The sequence below is a fragment of the Anabrus simplex genome, chromosome 3, assembly GCF_040414725.1.
Source record: "Anabrus simplex isolate iqAnaSimp1 chromosome 3, ASM4041472v1, whole genome shotgun sequence".
Taxonomy (NCBI): Eukaryota; Metazoa; Arthropoda; class Insecta; order Orthoptera; family Tettigoniidae; genus Anabrus; species Anabrus simplex.
This window is the reverse complement of record NC_090267.1, coordinates 238,384,692-238,402,631: the sequence shown is the minus strand read 5'-3', so window position 1 is coordinate 238,402,631 and position 17,940 is coordinate 238,384,692. Positions and strand designations below refer to the sequence as shown.

Here is a 17,940-nt window from a genome sequence, read left to right as displayed (position 1 = left end):
TTAGCTGAAACTCCTGTATAAATTTTACTTAGGCGCTACTGTTAGCAGCAATGATAGCTGTGCTTCTGGTCACTGGGGGGGGTGTGGAAATAAACCCCGGCCCGAATACCAGTGGCAACTTCAGCTGGGAAGATTCGGCAGCAAGCAAGGAGTTAGTGAGGGAAGTCATACAAGAAACCTGCCCTTGGGACCAGATGAAATAAATAAAGGATATGATGAAAGAGCAATCAAAGAAGATAGGGAATATGAAGAAATGGATAGACGCAAAGACAGAAGAAACGATGAACAGAACGTGCAGTAATGGAAAAGAAGTAGAGATGTTAAGAGGGAAAGTAAAATATCTAGAAGAATTGGTGCTGAAGGTGAAGGCTTTTTTTTCTTTACGTCGCACCGACGCCGATAGGTCTTATGGCGACGATGGGACAGGAAAGGGCTAGGAGTAGGAAGGAAGCGGCCGTGGCCTTAATTAAGGTACAGCCCCAGCATTTACCTGGTGTGAAAATGAGAAACCACGGAAAACCATCTTCAGGGCTGCTGACAGTGGGGTTCGAACCCATTATCTCCCGGATGCGAGCTCACTGCTGCGCACTCCTAACCGCACGGCCAGCTCGCCCGGTACTGTTATTCGTACAAACAAATGAAGCATAGATGCTGACCAAAGTTGAATTGCACCTCAGATATTATAAGATGAACATTTATTTCCTTCCGAAACGTCGCGAAGCACGGCGCTACTGCTAGTAACTCATCAGTATTTTGACATTTTGCTATGGGGTGGAGGAGTAATTTTCGAGACATTCCGTAACGTCGGGAGGAAAAATTGTATGGCTTGGGCGTGTAGTTGTTTAAGCTTAAAGGAGAGAAAAGGTCGAGGTTTGTTTACCAGACTCTCAGGTTGGATGGACTTTAGTCACGCATTTTGCTCTAGTGTACTCAGATTCAGAAAAGACAGCGGCCCAAGTGTCATATGCGAGATTTCAGCAATCACAATCTCTTTCCAGCTGACGGCTCGTATCATCTCCTTGGTTTTTCAAAAGTATTATCTTCTAGTCGCATTGTTTTACCTTATTAGACTTACTATTTCATAATCAGCAACTATTTTGCTGCCATATTTGAGGATCCAACTAGCCTTCGGGCTGAATACCCAACATACATACATACATACATACATACATACATACATACATACATACATACATACATACATACATACATGGGAAGCACTCCTTCAGAATGTTGTTAGTTTTCACTATTAACATTGAAACGTAATAGATATATTTCAACCAATATTTTCTATAATGAGTTTATTGGACATTATTGGTTTTAACCATTTTCACTTCAACTGGGTCGAGATAGAAGGAACACGGAAATGCATTTTCCTTTCTTGAACCCCCTATTTGCGGTATTTTCCATTATGAGTTGCAAGTCCGCTTGTCTGAATTAGAGCACGCAAGCTTGAAGTTTGACTTGGCAGTTACTATCCTGGCCATATCCACGGGACTTCTAGTTTTACGTGGATTTCGAACCACAGAGACGTGACTTTTCATTTCAAAAATCCCACATGTATTAGTCGGGATTGAGACCGCGGTCATATTCTTGAAAAGCTAATGACTCTGTACACCCCCTTGTCCGAATCCCTCTAAGCAAACGTTGGTGTTATCGATATGTTTTGTTTTGTTCTACTTTATTTCAACCTTCTCCTCACCTTAGCAGGCTGAAATTTTTGAAATAATTTAACAAAAGACCAGGGCTGTTTGGTGATTGATTCCTAACCTAGCCTTCTTGAATCTATTTAAATAAAGTTATAATTTTATCTGTTCACTTGAAGTTTATACCTCATACTTACGAGTACAGAGGTCGATAAAGGTTCATTTCAGTTTTCGTCTCTGTTTCTCACACACAGTCAGCAGAATTTCTCAGAACTCTGTATTTAAGTTCAGGAATAGCTGGGTTGTCGTACACTAGGCTACAACCTATGTTCTTTGTTGGTTTACAGTGGCGTGGGAACATTAAGGGTGTCAAATGAGGAAATGTCAATGTTTTTACTATATCGAAAAACGGTACTTAGGCCTAATGAAATTATGCAGAATATAATATCTAATCTTTCGTGTTTCATGTGTTTTTACCATAAGAGGAATACTAACGGAGACGACCGTTAGATTCAGTTTTCACGAACTTCCAAATATCTCCGGAAATATTAGTTCTATCTAAAACCTGTGCATAGCAAAAGTTATATGTATTACAATTTGTGATCATTTATGCCTCATACATTGTTACCCGTCGGACTAAAATAATGGGGATTTTTTTCACGAATTTAAAATTTTAGTTTTTAATACCACGTCCTTCAGCGGGCAGCACCCTGACGGGGGAATACTCGGTTGTCATGATAACGGTGGTGGTGGTGGTGGTGGTGGTGGTGGTGGTGGTGGTGGTTTTAAGAGGAAGGACAACTGGGCAACCATCCTCCATCGTCATGATAATGAACTAACTGATGATGACGGGTGGCGGTTGTGATTATTTATTTTTATAAGCTATAAGATCGCATGGTCATTAGCCTGAATTGATCAGGAAGATAATGATCAGTATCGAAGTTAGAAGAAGGAACGTGGATAACTCGAAGGATGAGGGAGGGGGGGGGGGGGAATTCTGAAAGTGGGGATTAAATGCCTAGAACTCGAATGCCGTAATATTACCGAACCGGAAGAAAAACAAAACCTACAATGTTCCAAGCCACGTATGAACAATAACACTACACATTAGTTCATATTTGCTGTATCTCTTATTCCGCCACTCCAGATAGCAAAACTAACCCATCAACGACGGATATACAACTAGTCACAAATATACAGATTAGCGCAGACACCAAGCCACGCAGGTTATGCGATAGATCTCAAACTTGCGTACACTTGTAACTATGGTGTCTCAAGCCCCGTTATATGAAACACATCAACAACTTGGTTCCTTGGAATAAACTGTGCTGAAGATTAGAAAGAGCGCATAATGACGATTCGTCATGAATTTGTTTCTACAGTGTCTTCCTTTCATGGTCATCACGCCCCTCTCCGGATATGAGCACATTGGGATTGAAAACCTAATTTGCGTGATATTGTGACTACTACGTAACAGTATTATAGTATATGGGAAAGTCGATTGGTTGTTCACACAGAATGTGAACAGATTAGTCTCGGTGACTAATAAAGAGTTTCTTTCAGTTTTTCTTCATAGTAGTAGTAGTAGTAGTAGTTGTTGTTGTTTCAGTCGCATTATAGTTGGTATGTTGGGCGATAATGAATTCCTTAAAGTACAAAAGGCTATGTTACTTTGTGTACGTTATTTCTCCGTGTCCAATGTCAAAAATGTACTTCACATTATTAAGTATTTTCTTCCTAGATAATAACAGTTGTGATTATGACTAACCGTTACCGAGCGAGTGGCTACGCGGTTTGGGTCTCGTAGCTATCAGTTTGCATTCGGGAGATGGGATGATGGGATCGAGCCCCAAAGCCAGCAGCCCTGAAGATGGTTTACCGTAGTTTCCCATTTTCATACCAGGCATACATTGAGGCCATGGCCGCTTCCTTTCCACTCCTAGCCCTTTCATATCCCATTGCCGCCATAAGACCTATCAGTATCGGTTTAACGTAAAGCAAATTGAAAAAAAAGCCAGTTGAGACAATTGTGTTCGATAATTTGTAAATTTTAAGATATTATAAATGTTATATGTTACAAATTGTACATTTCTATCTGAAACGTCATTTTCCAAACATGTTTTCAAGCGTTCGCTATTTTTACATTTAATTATTGATAATCCTGAGGGCGGTGGTGTTATTGTTTTAAGAGTTAGTACAACTAGGTAACCATCCTCTGTTGACATTAATAAGAGGGGGAAAAATTGAAGGGATCCGACAAAGAAAGACAAATGCTACGAAAGGCGTGGAAATGAGACTTCCTAGGCCTCGTAACCTAATACTAACAAGAGTTGGCCAAGAGAGGTCGGATAGGATAGATGAAAGTGAGGAGCCTGACACAAATAAGTGGGAGCAATGTCAAGACTTAACTAAGGGCCCCGTGGTTGTCAACCCGCTGTCCCAAGTTAAGAGCCCCTGAGTCCCCTTTTGGTCACCTCTTACGACAGACAGAGGATACCGTGTCTGTTATTCTACTGCCACCATCCACAGGGGGCACGAAGACCGTCTGGAAGCCCTCACTGCCTAAGTTCGATCTTCCCGATTAGCTCTGTGCTATTTGTGTGTTCCAAGAACTAGTTTGTTGTGCGACTGCATTTATAAATTTCCTGTTCGTCAGAATGTTTGTCAAGCCTAGTTCACTATAAACTATATAACTTGTAGGAACAATTTTTTCTGTAATGAAAACGTCGTCCTTTAGTGTAAATAGGTATTTTATTTTATAGTACAGTATTTTTTTTTTTCGCTTAAAAGCACATTCTTACTATATTTGACCAATATCTCGATGTAATCTGCATGCGTCATTTTTTGTCATCGGTTTCCTCTTGCTCATACAGGATGTATTTCGTAGTATTCCTGTAAATGCCTGGCGTCTTATAGTGGTCTAGGTCCTTAGAAATCGCGTTGCCACAGCCGCGGTTGTATCCGGAAACTCTGTTCGAATTATGAGTGAAGTATCATTATTTTTAGGTTGATGCTTTCACGGCCGTTATTAATAGACATGATGATGGCTGCTAAATTTTCCTGTAAATACTGGAGTGACTAATCGGTTATCACACATTGTTCCAGTGCACAAAATATAGCCTAATATTAATCGACTTCTATCGGCCTATAGGTGGGATGCATTTCTCCAACCGAGTAACATTTTTGTCATGAACGTCATTACCGGATGTCCCTGCATCAAGAACAAGCATGTACCGAGCTCGATAGCTGCAGTCGCTTAAGTGCGGCCAGTATCCAGTACTCGAGAGATAATAGGTTCGAACCCCACTGTCGGCAGCCCTGAAAATGGTTGTCCGTGGTTTCCCATTTTCACACCAGGCAAATGCTGGGGCTGTACCTTAATTAAGGCCACGGCCGCTTCCTTCCCACTCCTAGCCCTTTCCTGTCCCATCGTCGCCATAAGACCCATCTGTGTCGGTGCGACGTAAAGCAACTAGCAAAAAAAAAAAAAAAAAAAAAAAAGGAATATGCATGTAAGATGGTTTCTGTTGCCTATATTAGCGTTCACTTCTCGTTTACTAAAAAAAAATGCAGGGAGTCGGTCATCGGAGGAACAACTTGACGGGTTTTTAAAAAATTAATTGGCGTAAGGCCCTGTTGACTATACAGCCAAGTAAATGCTAGTTTATATCAGATATATGTTTAATCATTTTGTGTGTATATGTATATACTAGCCAATGTACCCGTGCTTCGCTTCGGTGTTCTACATTATGGGTATACGCATACTACGTAATTATGGATTTCGAAGTAAATTGCTGTACACGCATGAGTACGATTTTATTAAATTGCATGCCTCTTAGCGTTATCCGAGAAATACCACGGAGGGGTCCCCATACGTTGTTTGCGATATAAGGTGTGCGTTGGAAGTTTCGATGATAGTGGCAGGCCACTTTCCCTACTGCCTTTCACAGTCGAGTTGGAGAGTTTCTGCTATAAAGGCAGGTTCACTTGCCTACTGCCATTCACTGTCGAGTTGGGGAGTTTTCATTATAATGAAAGGCTCCTAGTCCTAATGCCAGTCACAACCAAGTGGGCGAGTTTTGTTTACAATGGCAGGCACATTTGCCTACTGCCAGTCACAATGGAGATTGGGAGTGTCGGGGCGAAGTGGCTCAGGAGGTTGAAGCGCTGGCCTTCTGATCCCAACTTGGCAGGTCTTATCCTGGCTTAGTCCGATAGCATTGAAGATGCTCAAATACGCCAGCCTCGTGTCGCTAGATTTACTGGTACGTAAAATAACTCCTGCGGGACTAAATTCCAGCACCTCGGCGTCTCCGAAAACCGTAAAATTAGTTAGTGGGACGTAAAGACAATAACATCATATTACTGAGATTGTGAGTTTTGATTACAGTAGCAGGCATCCTTGCATACTGCCGGTCACAATCAAGTTGGCGTGCTTTCATTATAATAGCAGGCCCTCTTACTTATTACCAATTTTTTACTACGATTGTAGGCCCCACTTCGGTATTTTCTCGAGGCTAAAATGTTACACATTTCAATCTCTTGAATTTTTCTCCGGCGGTTACATGCTAAAAGCTATAATTTTGCCAAAAATCAATTTTCTAGCGTCGTCTGGCAGATTGTATCCGCCACCTTGATGTGGGGTGGGAGCGGTAAGCCCATGAAAATAATACGTCATCGTTTTGGAAAAATATACGCGAGTGGGTGAAGGAAATTCTGAGACTTGCGTTCTTATGCTGAGTCCCAAATTTTGGAACAATATACCCGACTGGGTGAAAGAAATTTTTACACTTCGAGCTCTTTTGCTGAGCCCCGAATTTCCATACCGCTATGGGTTTGATTCTTCCTCAGTTCTATAGTATGTGTAGAGGTGTCGCTCGTGGAAAGCTAAAAATCTGCAAAGCTTTAGTTCTACATGTACATAAAGGAGAATTTTGCTGCACAAATTACCCAGCTCCTCAGTGTCTTCGGAAACCTCGGGACGTAAAGCAACATTATTTAAATCAGCCTCAGACGCCCTAGATTTTCAATGACTTTCTCTTTGCAGTACAGTGTGGGGTGGGGAGTTTCCATTAAAATGGCAGGTCCCCTATTCTACAGCCAGTCACACTCGATGAGGGAATGTTTCACTAAAATTCCGACCCCTCTCCTAATGACGGTCACTATTAATGTGGGGAGTTTTTAATTATGATGGGAGCCTCCCTTCCTTTCTAAATCGCTACAAATCGAATTCAATGTATAGAGACAGATATGTGAAAGTATATGCGCATCCCTCCATATAGGGTTGGGTCAGGAAGGGCATCCGGCCGTAAAACAGGGCCAAATCCACACGTGTGACGCAGTTCGCACCCGCGACCCCACAGGTGTGGGAAAAGCGATAGAAAAAGATGATGCGCGCTTATAATTGCAGATCTTAATTTCAAGATTAACTGCTGTTAAACGGTACGTCACATTGAAATGAAATGTCGTATGGCTTTTTTAGTGCCGGGATATCCCAGGACGGGTTCGGCTCGCCAGGTGCAGGTCTTTCTATTTGACACCCGTAGGTGACCTGCGCGTCGTGATGAGGATGAAATGATGATAAACACAGCACACACACCCAGCTCCCGTGTCATTGGAATTAACCAATTAAGGTTAAAATCCCCGACCCGGCCGGGAATCGAACCCGGGACTCTCTGAACCGAAGGCCAGTACACTGACCGTTCAGCCAACGAGTCGGACGACGTTTTTGTCACATTGATTGCGTAGTAAGACGCCTTTTTAGTGGTCTAAATGGTTGGTCCCAAGATATTTTCTCGTATCTGCTTTATTTATGCGTTCGATCGTGTCGAAACCTTGAATAAGGTGAAATTTAGGTACAGTTTGCACACATTGCTTTATTTTTCGCATACGTATGTGGCAGCTACAATCATAAAATTTCGCTCGCATATGGCCATGGCTTGTACCAATATGCATGCCGAATTTTTTGATTCTGTCTTTTCTAATAATAATTGTACCGGGCGGTACACCTCCACGCTGCTTATTTAAACCTTGCGCCAGTTGAAACTCCCCTACTGGAAGAAGTCTGAACTTTGTCTTATGTGTTAATTTTCAAGTTACCCTGAAGATGCCACTACTTGGAAATTTTGAAGTTTCTGAACTGTGTTGTTTTCGATGTAATTTTGTTTTGCTTGTAGTAAGAAGTTTGAACTTTCTCTTCTAGAGGACACTATTGAAGAACTACAACGGTGCACCCTAGTGCGAAGTGAAAGAACTTTTTTTTGGAGAAAATTTAATTTCAAAAGTTTGTTCTTTGCTAAATTTCTTTCAGTCATTGTTTAAGTTGGCAATATTAACCCTTTTCTTTCCCCTTGTTTTGAATCTAGCCAATCCCGAATTTCTTTAATTAATTTTCCACCAATAATGTGTTTCTTCTTCATATTGTGTAGGGGTTTTCTTTATCCACCAATAAAATGATTGTGGGCGGGCGTTTTCCTTCCTGAAACGCCTCGAACTTTCCGCGAGAGTATATAAACTGCTGATTTTAGGGTCTCTGTGCCACTTCAGTACCATCTTTCAGTGTGTAAAGTATATAGCAGGGGGCGGGAAGCGCCTCTTTCTTCGGGGAGCAGTTCTACACCAAGGTAATGGCCTTTTAATAACTTCTTTTCTTGCTAGCTCAGCAGTTTAACTCTCGGGGCGGGTCCGAAGCGTTTCTACCATGTAACCTTTTCCTAAAATGTAACTACTCTTAGCATCTATTATCTTTTAAGGCTACATATTGGGATAGAGAGTGCTTAACCCTCTCGAGCTCCCACTCATTTTGTTTTGAGGTGAACTTATTTCTCACAACCGATTCTTCCTTAATGTAATGTAAATTGTTTCCTTCCTAAGTCACCTCTTTAGTATGGGATTAGCCCTAGCATTAGCGGCCTAGTGCCAAGTAGGTTTTAAACAAGGTATTAGGAGTGCGGTTCGCCTCCTCTCAAATTGTTATTTTAGAGGTCACGTTATTAATCCTTTTCTCACTTAATAGACCTCAGTAGGTTGGGTATTTTACCCCTGTGTTTACGTCCTTAGAGGACAGCTTGAAGGTGGAGTTTGGTGTGGCCTTTGAGAGGCTTAAAGTTTGAGAGCGAGTGGCTCTTTCTTGAAAATTGAGTGTTGTATGCCTCGAGGAGGCTTTTCTGTGTAATTTGGAGCAAGTGCTCCTGAGCATGAATGGGGTTTTCTGCCCCTCTGTTAAAACTTATTTTGGAGTAAGGTTGGGCTGATTGCCCAAGAATTGTGAAGTTGGGGCGCGAAGCCCAAATCCGGTAAATATTGTACCTATACTTTTGTTGCCTTGCTACTCTGTACCTGCCATGCTTGTTATTTCTTAATTTTGAAAGGAAAATATAACCTTGTTAAATTTTACATTAACTTTAATTTCGTAGTGTGAGACCCGTTCAAGCCCGCACCTTCTTTCACCTCTACCTACCACCAAAATACGGTAACAGTAATAATAATTATAATAATAATAATAATAATAATAATAATGTTATTTGCTTTACGTCCCACTAACTACTCTTTTACGGTTTTCAGAGACGCCGAGGTGCCGAAATTTAGTCCCATAGGAGTTCTTTTACGTGCCAGTAAATCTACCGACACGAGGCTAACGTATTTGGTGGGCACCTTCAAATAACACCGGACTGAGCCAGGATCGAACCTGCCAAGTTGGAGTCAGAAGGCCAGCGCCTTAACCGTCTGAGCCACTCAGCCCGGCTCTGTCTTTTCTATAAGTGTGTCGAACTATAAAAATGCGTGTAAAAATGACAAACTTCACATACAGTCGAGAAATGCAGCTCTATCTAACGCATAAGGGATCGAGATACGACAAAAACTCATAGGACCAAAGTTGTATATCACTCCAAATTGAGCTGCGATTGTGATATGACTTACCGTTTAGCCACCAATTACCTCGAAACGAAGGTCTGCACCGTCATTGAAATTGCTTCCATATTTCGGTATTTTTTGGAGTTAAAATGTTACACATTTGAATATCTTGGAATTTTTCCGTCGGTTACAGGCTAAAAGCTATAATTTTGCCAAATTTCAATGTTCTTGCCCAAAAGCCTATACAGTATCATGTCTATAAGTACGGGCCGTGAAAGCATCAGTGGTCACATTTCGATTATCTACCTCGTCTGACAGATTGTATCCGCCATCATCTTGATTTGGGTGTGTGGGGAGGGGGCGGTAAGCCCATGAAAAGAATAGGTAATAATTTTGGAAAAATATACCCGACTGGGTGAAGAAAATTCGTACACTTGCGTTCTTAAATCCTGCGCCCCAAATTTCCTTACCGGTAGTGGGTTTGATTCTACCTCAGTTAGTTCTATGGTATATGAAGAGGTGTCACTCGTGGTAAGCTGGAAATCTGCAAAGCTCGTGTTGATAGATCTACCTGTACATAAAGGAGAATTTTGCGGCACAAAACACCCGGCTCTTCGGTGTCTTTGGAAACCTTGGGACGTAAATCAACATTATTAAAAGCAGCCTCAGACGCCCTAGATTTTCAATGACGTCCTCTCTGCGAGCTGAACCTGGCCTGCTATCAGCATCTTTCCCCAACTGACTTCCTTAATAATCTGACCACATTCAAACCGACCTCGCATTCAGAAGCATTCTCAGACGCCCTAGACGTGGACTGGAGATTTTAGGCTTTGAGCGAAGATTTTGAAACGGCAGCTCGTATTTTAGTTGCCATGGGATGAGAATGTGTCACAACGTACCTACTGACTCTAAATAAGTTCCAGTTAACGGTACTTTATGCGACTTATTTCAGAAATCATAGGCTGCGAAGGGAAAAAATGTACGAAAGAAATGGTGCAAAGGAAAGAGAGTTCATGTATCAGGATTAGCACTCGCATACATACGGATAAATTAAGGAAGAAAGTAGGGCAGTTAAGAAAGTTGACATTAATTGAATATAGGATAATAACTGAGGACAGCCGGATAGGTGAAATATGTAAATACCTTGTGGATGTATTTGCCCCTCATTAAATTGTGGTGATATGAGTTATTTATAAGAAAGTGGTAACAGAGGAGATATTTGGGCGCAGGGATCTGTGTGTCACGTTCTTTAGTCCAATCACCAACGCTATCATAGTAGGCTACTGTTTTGTTGCCTAGAAAAACTTCCGTTTTTTCAAGCTTCGGTTGGCCCCCTCGTAATCTTCCGATGCTCTCATTCTTAGAAAAGTCAGATCAATTCCTCATGATTCAAAAACAGCAGACGACGGAGAATGGAAAAAACGCCCTCACGTACCCTTCAAAATGACATGCCTTAAATATGGTGTGACTAATGACCGGTTTCTGGTACACCACAGTTGCATAAATGCGCTTGTAACTTTAACTGTGCTTTTAACTTTAATGACTTTCCGGAAACTTAAATCCAGATTTATAAGCCGTGATAATAAACAGTACAGATATCGTCATGTTTAGTATCTCTCGTCCTCCAATAGATGTCTACGCAAATGTTTTTATGGTTATTTTGGTAATATCTAGTTACTTTTAATAGTAGAAGTTTTCTTTAATGAAAACTGGTTGGCAAACATGTACACAGTCATCTCAATCAATCTGATTCAGCATGTAATAATCTATCACAATATGAATAGGCCTATATGAACGATCTAATCATGCAAAAATTAGATATATTTCCCCTTCTTTCTTATTTACAGTACGCAGACATCGTCTTAAATTTCACCTTGATCGTTGCCGTCAGTAAAATTATACAAATACATCGCAATAACCAAACAGATAACTTTTCACTTATCCTGAACACAAGTGTAGACAAAAATAATCATATAAATGAAAATGTGCAGCACACTTTGGAACCTATCATTCCGGTACTCTGCACTGGTGATGCGATATCCATTCGTTCTCGCTGCAACTGTTGCAGATTTTTTAGTAGACTGCAAATAAACCGGAAACTCCTACTTAAAACACGTATATGCTGTTTTACTCTTCAAGGATGTTGGACATGTTCGGCAAGATTGCCGTTTTTTTTTTTTTTTTTTTTTTTTTTTTTTTCGTATCTCGGCGCCGAGTCTTGTGTGCAAAATGTTGCTTTTTCCTGCTCGTATCTCTCTGGGAACTCGCTCATTTATCATTCTTCTTTGAGATGTAATTTCACCTGATCCGATGCCAAACCCTTCAAGAATTCCAAGAATTCCAATTTTTTCCGGTCTTTCATGGTACAAGTTGAACAACACGAAATCATTACAAACTGCGATCTCCGATATCCAAAAGAAAATAGCCATATTACTACATTTTTCTTTAGTAATTCCCTAATGTACTCCTCGAACTGAGGATTTGTAGTTCTTAATAACTGCAACGGACTAGTCATTTGAGATTGTTTTACTTACACTGATCACGCAACATGCATTGACAAAAATACTCTCGTAACTACTAACGTGAAGTCCACTTGAGAATTTCAGTCGAACGTAGCGAGCTAACCCTGACCCAGGGTGTGAAGAGTGTTGACACAGATAAGAAGGTAACATAAACTACAGCTCCCTGCAAGATTTTTTAATTAAAGAAGTCCAGACGTTTTATGTGTATTGGGAGTCTATGAGACCTCACATTAAAAAAGCATGAAAAATAGATGTTTATTATTCAGCAGGCTTATATTAAATGCTTACCTGTACCTAGGATATTTATTATTTAGTACAAATGTAAATATTAATGGTAACTACTCCATAATATCAGATTGGATGTTCACTGTTGGTGAGACTCATGGTTCAAAGCCTGACGAAAGAGATCTTAACAGTATAGCTGCACTGAAAGATTTGAACCTGATGAAAATCCCTTTGATTCGAGTTCTACTTTATTTGACGATTCATTTCCCGTATTGGAAGATATAATTACGTATCTACAGTAGAGGAGTCATGCTCCGAGGAAATTGTAACCTAAACAGCTGGGACAGATGACACCATACAAGTGCAATCAGTGACTAAAGTGATAACGTGGAAGTAAACATACTGACCGACATATTGTCGACCCCAGCACACCCAAGCACGTTAAAACTACAGCGAATGACCGTAAATACATTATTACCAGTCCATACATTATAACAGCACTACTCACTAGCTGCAGTTACCAGTCGTTGCTCAGATAAATGAAGAAGCCGATAAATGTTGTTTCGGAAAGTCATTTGAAACCTCTCCGTCACTGATATAACTCTCATTGCAGAAACCGGCCATAAGTCATACATACAACGAATTCCAACTTGTACAACACTAGGGCCCGGTTTCATCAACACATGTTAGTACTTAACAAGGTGTTAAATCATTTTAACATACGATTTAAGAAAATTTGCGTTTCATCAACAAATGTTAACATTAACAAATGTTAAACTGAGTATTAAAGTTAACATCAGCCATTTCCAATGTTAAATGGCTAACATTAGCATTTAGCAACCTGTTCCAAAATGGCTGCTGTGAATCTCGCTTTCGAGGCGGAATTGCTCTATTTAGATCTTTTACAAAACAATCCTGATCGAAGAAGAGTTCAGCGACGTAATGACTGAAAATTTGACGGATCCGAAATTTCTTCATAGGTACAGGTTATCGAAAACAGTCGTTGCTAAGGTTGTTGACGAAATTCAAGTGAGGTTGGAATATCCTACGAAGCGACGAGAAACTTACCTCTTTCTCCAATGTTGCAGGTACTGATAATATTACGAGTTTTTGCTACTGGTTATTTTCACATAATGGCCGGAGACAATGCTGGAATTTCTAAAGCCGCTGTTAATAGAGTTGTTAGTCGAGTGTCTGCATCAATAGCATCCATGAGAAGGAGGTATATAATATTCCCTTCAGTAGAAGAGCGTCAGCAAATTATCCGCGACTTCTATGAAATAAGCCGTTTTCCTGGTGTTTGTTCTACGTGCAATAGATTGCACACATGTAAGAATCCAATCACCTGGAGGCAATTGGGCCGACATATATCGTAATCGAAAGGGATTCTCTGTTAATGTTCAGGTGATTAGTGAGCCTAACCTCCAAATCAGGGATATACTTGCTAGTTCTGCACACTACAATACAATATTTAATGACTCCCATATCGGAGCACAATTTGAAGCGGGACAATTAACGAAGTGATTTTGTTAGGTGACAGCGGATACCCGCTAAAAAAAAGTATCTGTTTACCCCATTGAAACCCTCGCGGACTTTTCCCGCGCCTTTTCTTTTCTTATATCGTCAAGCCATCTGTGCGCTTGCACTACGATTCCGTTTCACTTCACGCGCCATATTTTACAGCTGTGCTCAAACAAAAGCGCATCGGAGCGCGCTGTAAAACAGCATGTTCGTACCACTGCCTCCTTGATTCGCACCAGTTCGCAATATTGGGAGAGTTAACAGTCGATTAGTTAACATTTCACAAGAAAAGTTTGATGAAACGCAAGAAACCTAACAAGGTGTTAAATTTCTAACTCCGTATTAACTAACTACTTGTTAGTATATATTTAACAAGGTGTTAAATCATTTTAACATACGATTTAAGAAAATTTGCGTTTCATCAACAAATGTTAACATTAACAAATGTTAAACTGCGTATTAAAGTTAACATCAGCCATTTCCAATGTTAAATGGCTAACATTAGCATTTATCAACCTGTTCCAAAATGGCTGCTGTGAATCTCGCTTTCAAGGCGGAATTGCTCTATTTAGATCGTTTATAAAACAATCCTGATCGAAGAAGAGTTCAGCGACGTAATGACTTTGAAAATCTGACGGATCCGAAATTTCTTCATAGATACAGGTTATCGGAAACAGTCGTTGCTAAGGTTGTTGACGAAATTCAAGTGAGGTTAGAATATCCTACGAAGTGAAACTTACCTCTTTCTCCAATGTTGCAGGTACTGATAATATTACGAGTTTTTGCTACTGGTTATTTTCACATAATAGCCGGAGACAATGCTGGAATTTCTAAAGCCACTGTTAATAGAGTTGTTTGTCGAGTGTCTGCAGCAATAGCATCCATGAGAAGGAGGTATATAACATTCCCTTCAGTAGAAGAGCGTCAGCAAATTATCCGCGACTTCTATGAAATAAGCCGTTTTCCTGGTGTTTGTTCTACGTGCAATAGATTGCACACATGTAAGAATCCAATCACCTGGAGGCAATTGGGCTGAAATATATCGTAATCGAAAGGGATATTTCTCTGTTAATGTTCAGGTGATTAGTGAGCCTAACCTCCAAATCGGGGATATACTTGCTAGGTGGTCTGGTTCTGCACACGACAATACAATATTTAATAACTCCCATATTGGAGCACAGTTTGAAGTGGGACAATTAACGAAGTGATTTTGTTAGGTGACAGCGGATACCCGCTAAAAAAAAGTATCTGTTTACCCCCATTGAAACCCTCGCGGACTTTTCCCGCGCCTCGTCCTTTTCTTTTATCGTCAAGCCATCTTTGTACTTGCACTCAATAACTTATATATATATTTACTAATTCAATTAACAACTCTTTTTCGAAGGAGGAAAAATTAGAACTACGATTCCGTTTCACTTCACGCGCCATATATTACAGCTGTGCTCAAACAAAAGCGCATCGGAGCGCGCTGTAAAACAGCATGTTCGTACCACTGCCTCCTTGATTCGCACCAGTTCGCAATATTGGGAGAGTTAACAGTCGATTAGTTAACATTTCACAAGATAAGTTTGATGAAACGCAAGAAACCTAACAAGATGTTAAATTTCTAACTCCGTATTAACTAACTACTTGTTAGTATATATTTAACATGTGTTGATGAAGGAAAGAAGCTTTGAGCGCAGTAGGAGGCCGGGGGTGAGTCAGCCATGAGGGGTGTCCGGTGATTTGGACGCAACACCATAGGGAGTTGCTTTCCATTTCGAACACTCCATTTCATCTGACAAGAAAATTCCCCCTTTCCATTCACATCGAGTGTTGAATGTTACAAAAATGTGCATAGTTGTACACTGCTGCTTCATTTATTCATCAAGAAACTAAGATCCCTCTGTCTAGGGATAATTTTCCAAGTGGTATTTTTAGGAATAATATATCTTTTACATCAAGAGATATCAAATAGTAACAATGAAGATAAAACCAAAGACTCTTTAAACATTTAGACCTTTTGTTTTGTCAAGGACAAGTTGTTTTTAATATGAGTGGTTAGTTGTGTTTTACTTATGTAACTTGTGTTTTTGTGCATATTCTAACTGTCAATCAAGATCACGGCTGAAGATGTTTTCTGTGAGAAATGAAACGTGTACCGATTAATTTTGAAATAAATTAATGTTATTTTAATCTAAGAAAAATAGTAAGATTTTATAGTGGAAAGGTGGAACTTCTCAAACATACACATTGGAATTTGTTATATATAATAATTCCACCACGGGTCAAGATGAAATTCATTATTTGTAATAAGTCATACGTATCAAGAAATTCATTAGGCCTACTTGTAATAAGCCATACGTGTCAAGATCTTTTACCCCCAGTGGCAAGTAAACTAGTTTGTGGAACATTTAATATACATTATACAAGAACGACTCTCCTTAGAAACAAGTATCATCTTTCGTGGCTGCGGACGAAAGTGGATACTTCGGCTCTAAGGACGATCGCATGCGCTAAAATGTTTGTATTCGCTCTGTATATGCAAATCTTGAATATTTCCTAACACCGAACTCGTTGACACTTAGCTAATTTTGCTCACTTCTACTTCAGGCGTAATTAATAATAATGTTATTGATTTTATGTCCCACTAACTATTTTTACGGTTTTCGAAGGCGCCAAGGTGCCGGAATTTTGTCCCTTAGGAGTTTCTTAACGTACCAGTAAATCTGTTGACACGAGGCTGGCGTATTTGAGCCCCTTCAAATACCAAAGGACTGAGCCGTGCGTAATTAATTTCAGATACACCAGTGGAGGCACCACAGCCTAACATATTAGGTAGCAAAGACACGTACATGAAGCAACCAACAATAATCATAGGGTAAGGTTTATCATAAACTGGTAAAACCAAAGATTATAACTCGTTATACAGTATAGTCTTTTTAGGCATTTCCTAAATTAGGTAAAAACAAAAAAACCGGTGTTCACTCTGTAAAATGTCATTGTTATTTTCAGGCCTGGAAATGTGCTGTAACATATTTTATTGGCTACATAAACGTGAATATACAGTATAAACAATAATTGCTGGTTCCTTTTAAAATGGACTACATATGTTTTTTTTTTTTTTTGCACTTTTAACAGAATTTGAAATTTGTTCTTTCTTCCTTTCAGAGTTACTTTGTGACTGATTATGACCCAACCATCGAAGACTCTTACACCAAGCAGTGTGTGATTGATGATATTCCTGCCAAGCTTGACAGTAAGTATTAGTCACAATACTACTTATTCTGTAACGATTTAGTGTACCAACTCTGATAACTTTGCTTGACGTAAACTACCTGGAAATACTCCCTTAACGAGAAGTAACAGGATATCACTGATGAGATCTTGAAGGTTCTTCTTTTTAGATATTTTGTACGTAAAGCTCAGAAAATTAGGCTAGCTGTATCAGTGAGGGAAATATAAGCGACGACGGAGCCATCTTGTGAATTTAACATCTAAGTCAAGGGTATTCATCCATTAATAGGTCTTTCTTCCGACAGTAGGGTTGCCAAGAGTCTCGTTTTTAACGGGATTGTCCCTTCCTTTCAGCCTCTTGTACCCTGTCCCAAGAAGTGTTCCACATAAGAAAATAACTTCGTATTTTCCTAATATCTCCAAAATATATTTTTGTTTATCTTCATACCCTGCCCTGTCTTCTTCTTGTTCTCCTTCTTGGCCTTTCCCCCATTTATTGGAGTGGGCACTTGATGTGGATTAAACCAATTTTTACGGCCGGATGCCTTTCCTGACGCCGACGTTGTGTGGAGGGATGTATTCACTATTGCGTGTTTCTGTGGTGCTTAATATTGCGGCGTGTTGTGTGTATGTGAAGAAAAGTTTACTTAGACTGTCACTAACACCCACCCAGAGGAATTAAACGTACGCAGTTAAAATCCCTAGCCCGGCCAGGAATCGACGCCCGGGATCCTCTGAACCGAAAACCAGTACGCTGACCACTCAACCAAGGAGCCTCACTTTTACCATGCACCATCCTCCTTTTGAAAATACTTTCTCTTCAAACGGTAAAGGCTATGTTAGTTACAGAATGTAATTTCAAAAATGTATCTTGTATGGTCCTGGAGAATGTTAAGAAGTAATACATATGAAGCCAATACTTGTTTATTTTGGAACAAGTTTAGAATACAGTAACG

General features: G+C 40.1%; 1 protein-coding gene across 1 annotated transcript in view; it reads left to right on the top strand.

The window, feature by feature from the left end:
• The window catches only part of Ras64B (ras-like protein 2), a 195,860-nt gene that overhangs the window by 88,974 nt on the left and 88,946 nt on the right, over positions 1 to 17,940 (top strand). Inside the window, exon 2 of the mRNA XM_067144308.2 lies at positions 16,919 to 17,006. Coding sequence (XP_067000409.1) covers positions 16,919 to 17,006 — 88 coding nt within the window. The remainder of the gene's footprint in view (positions 1 to 16,918; positions 17,007 to 17,940) is intronic.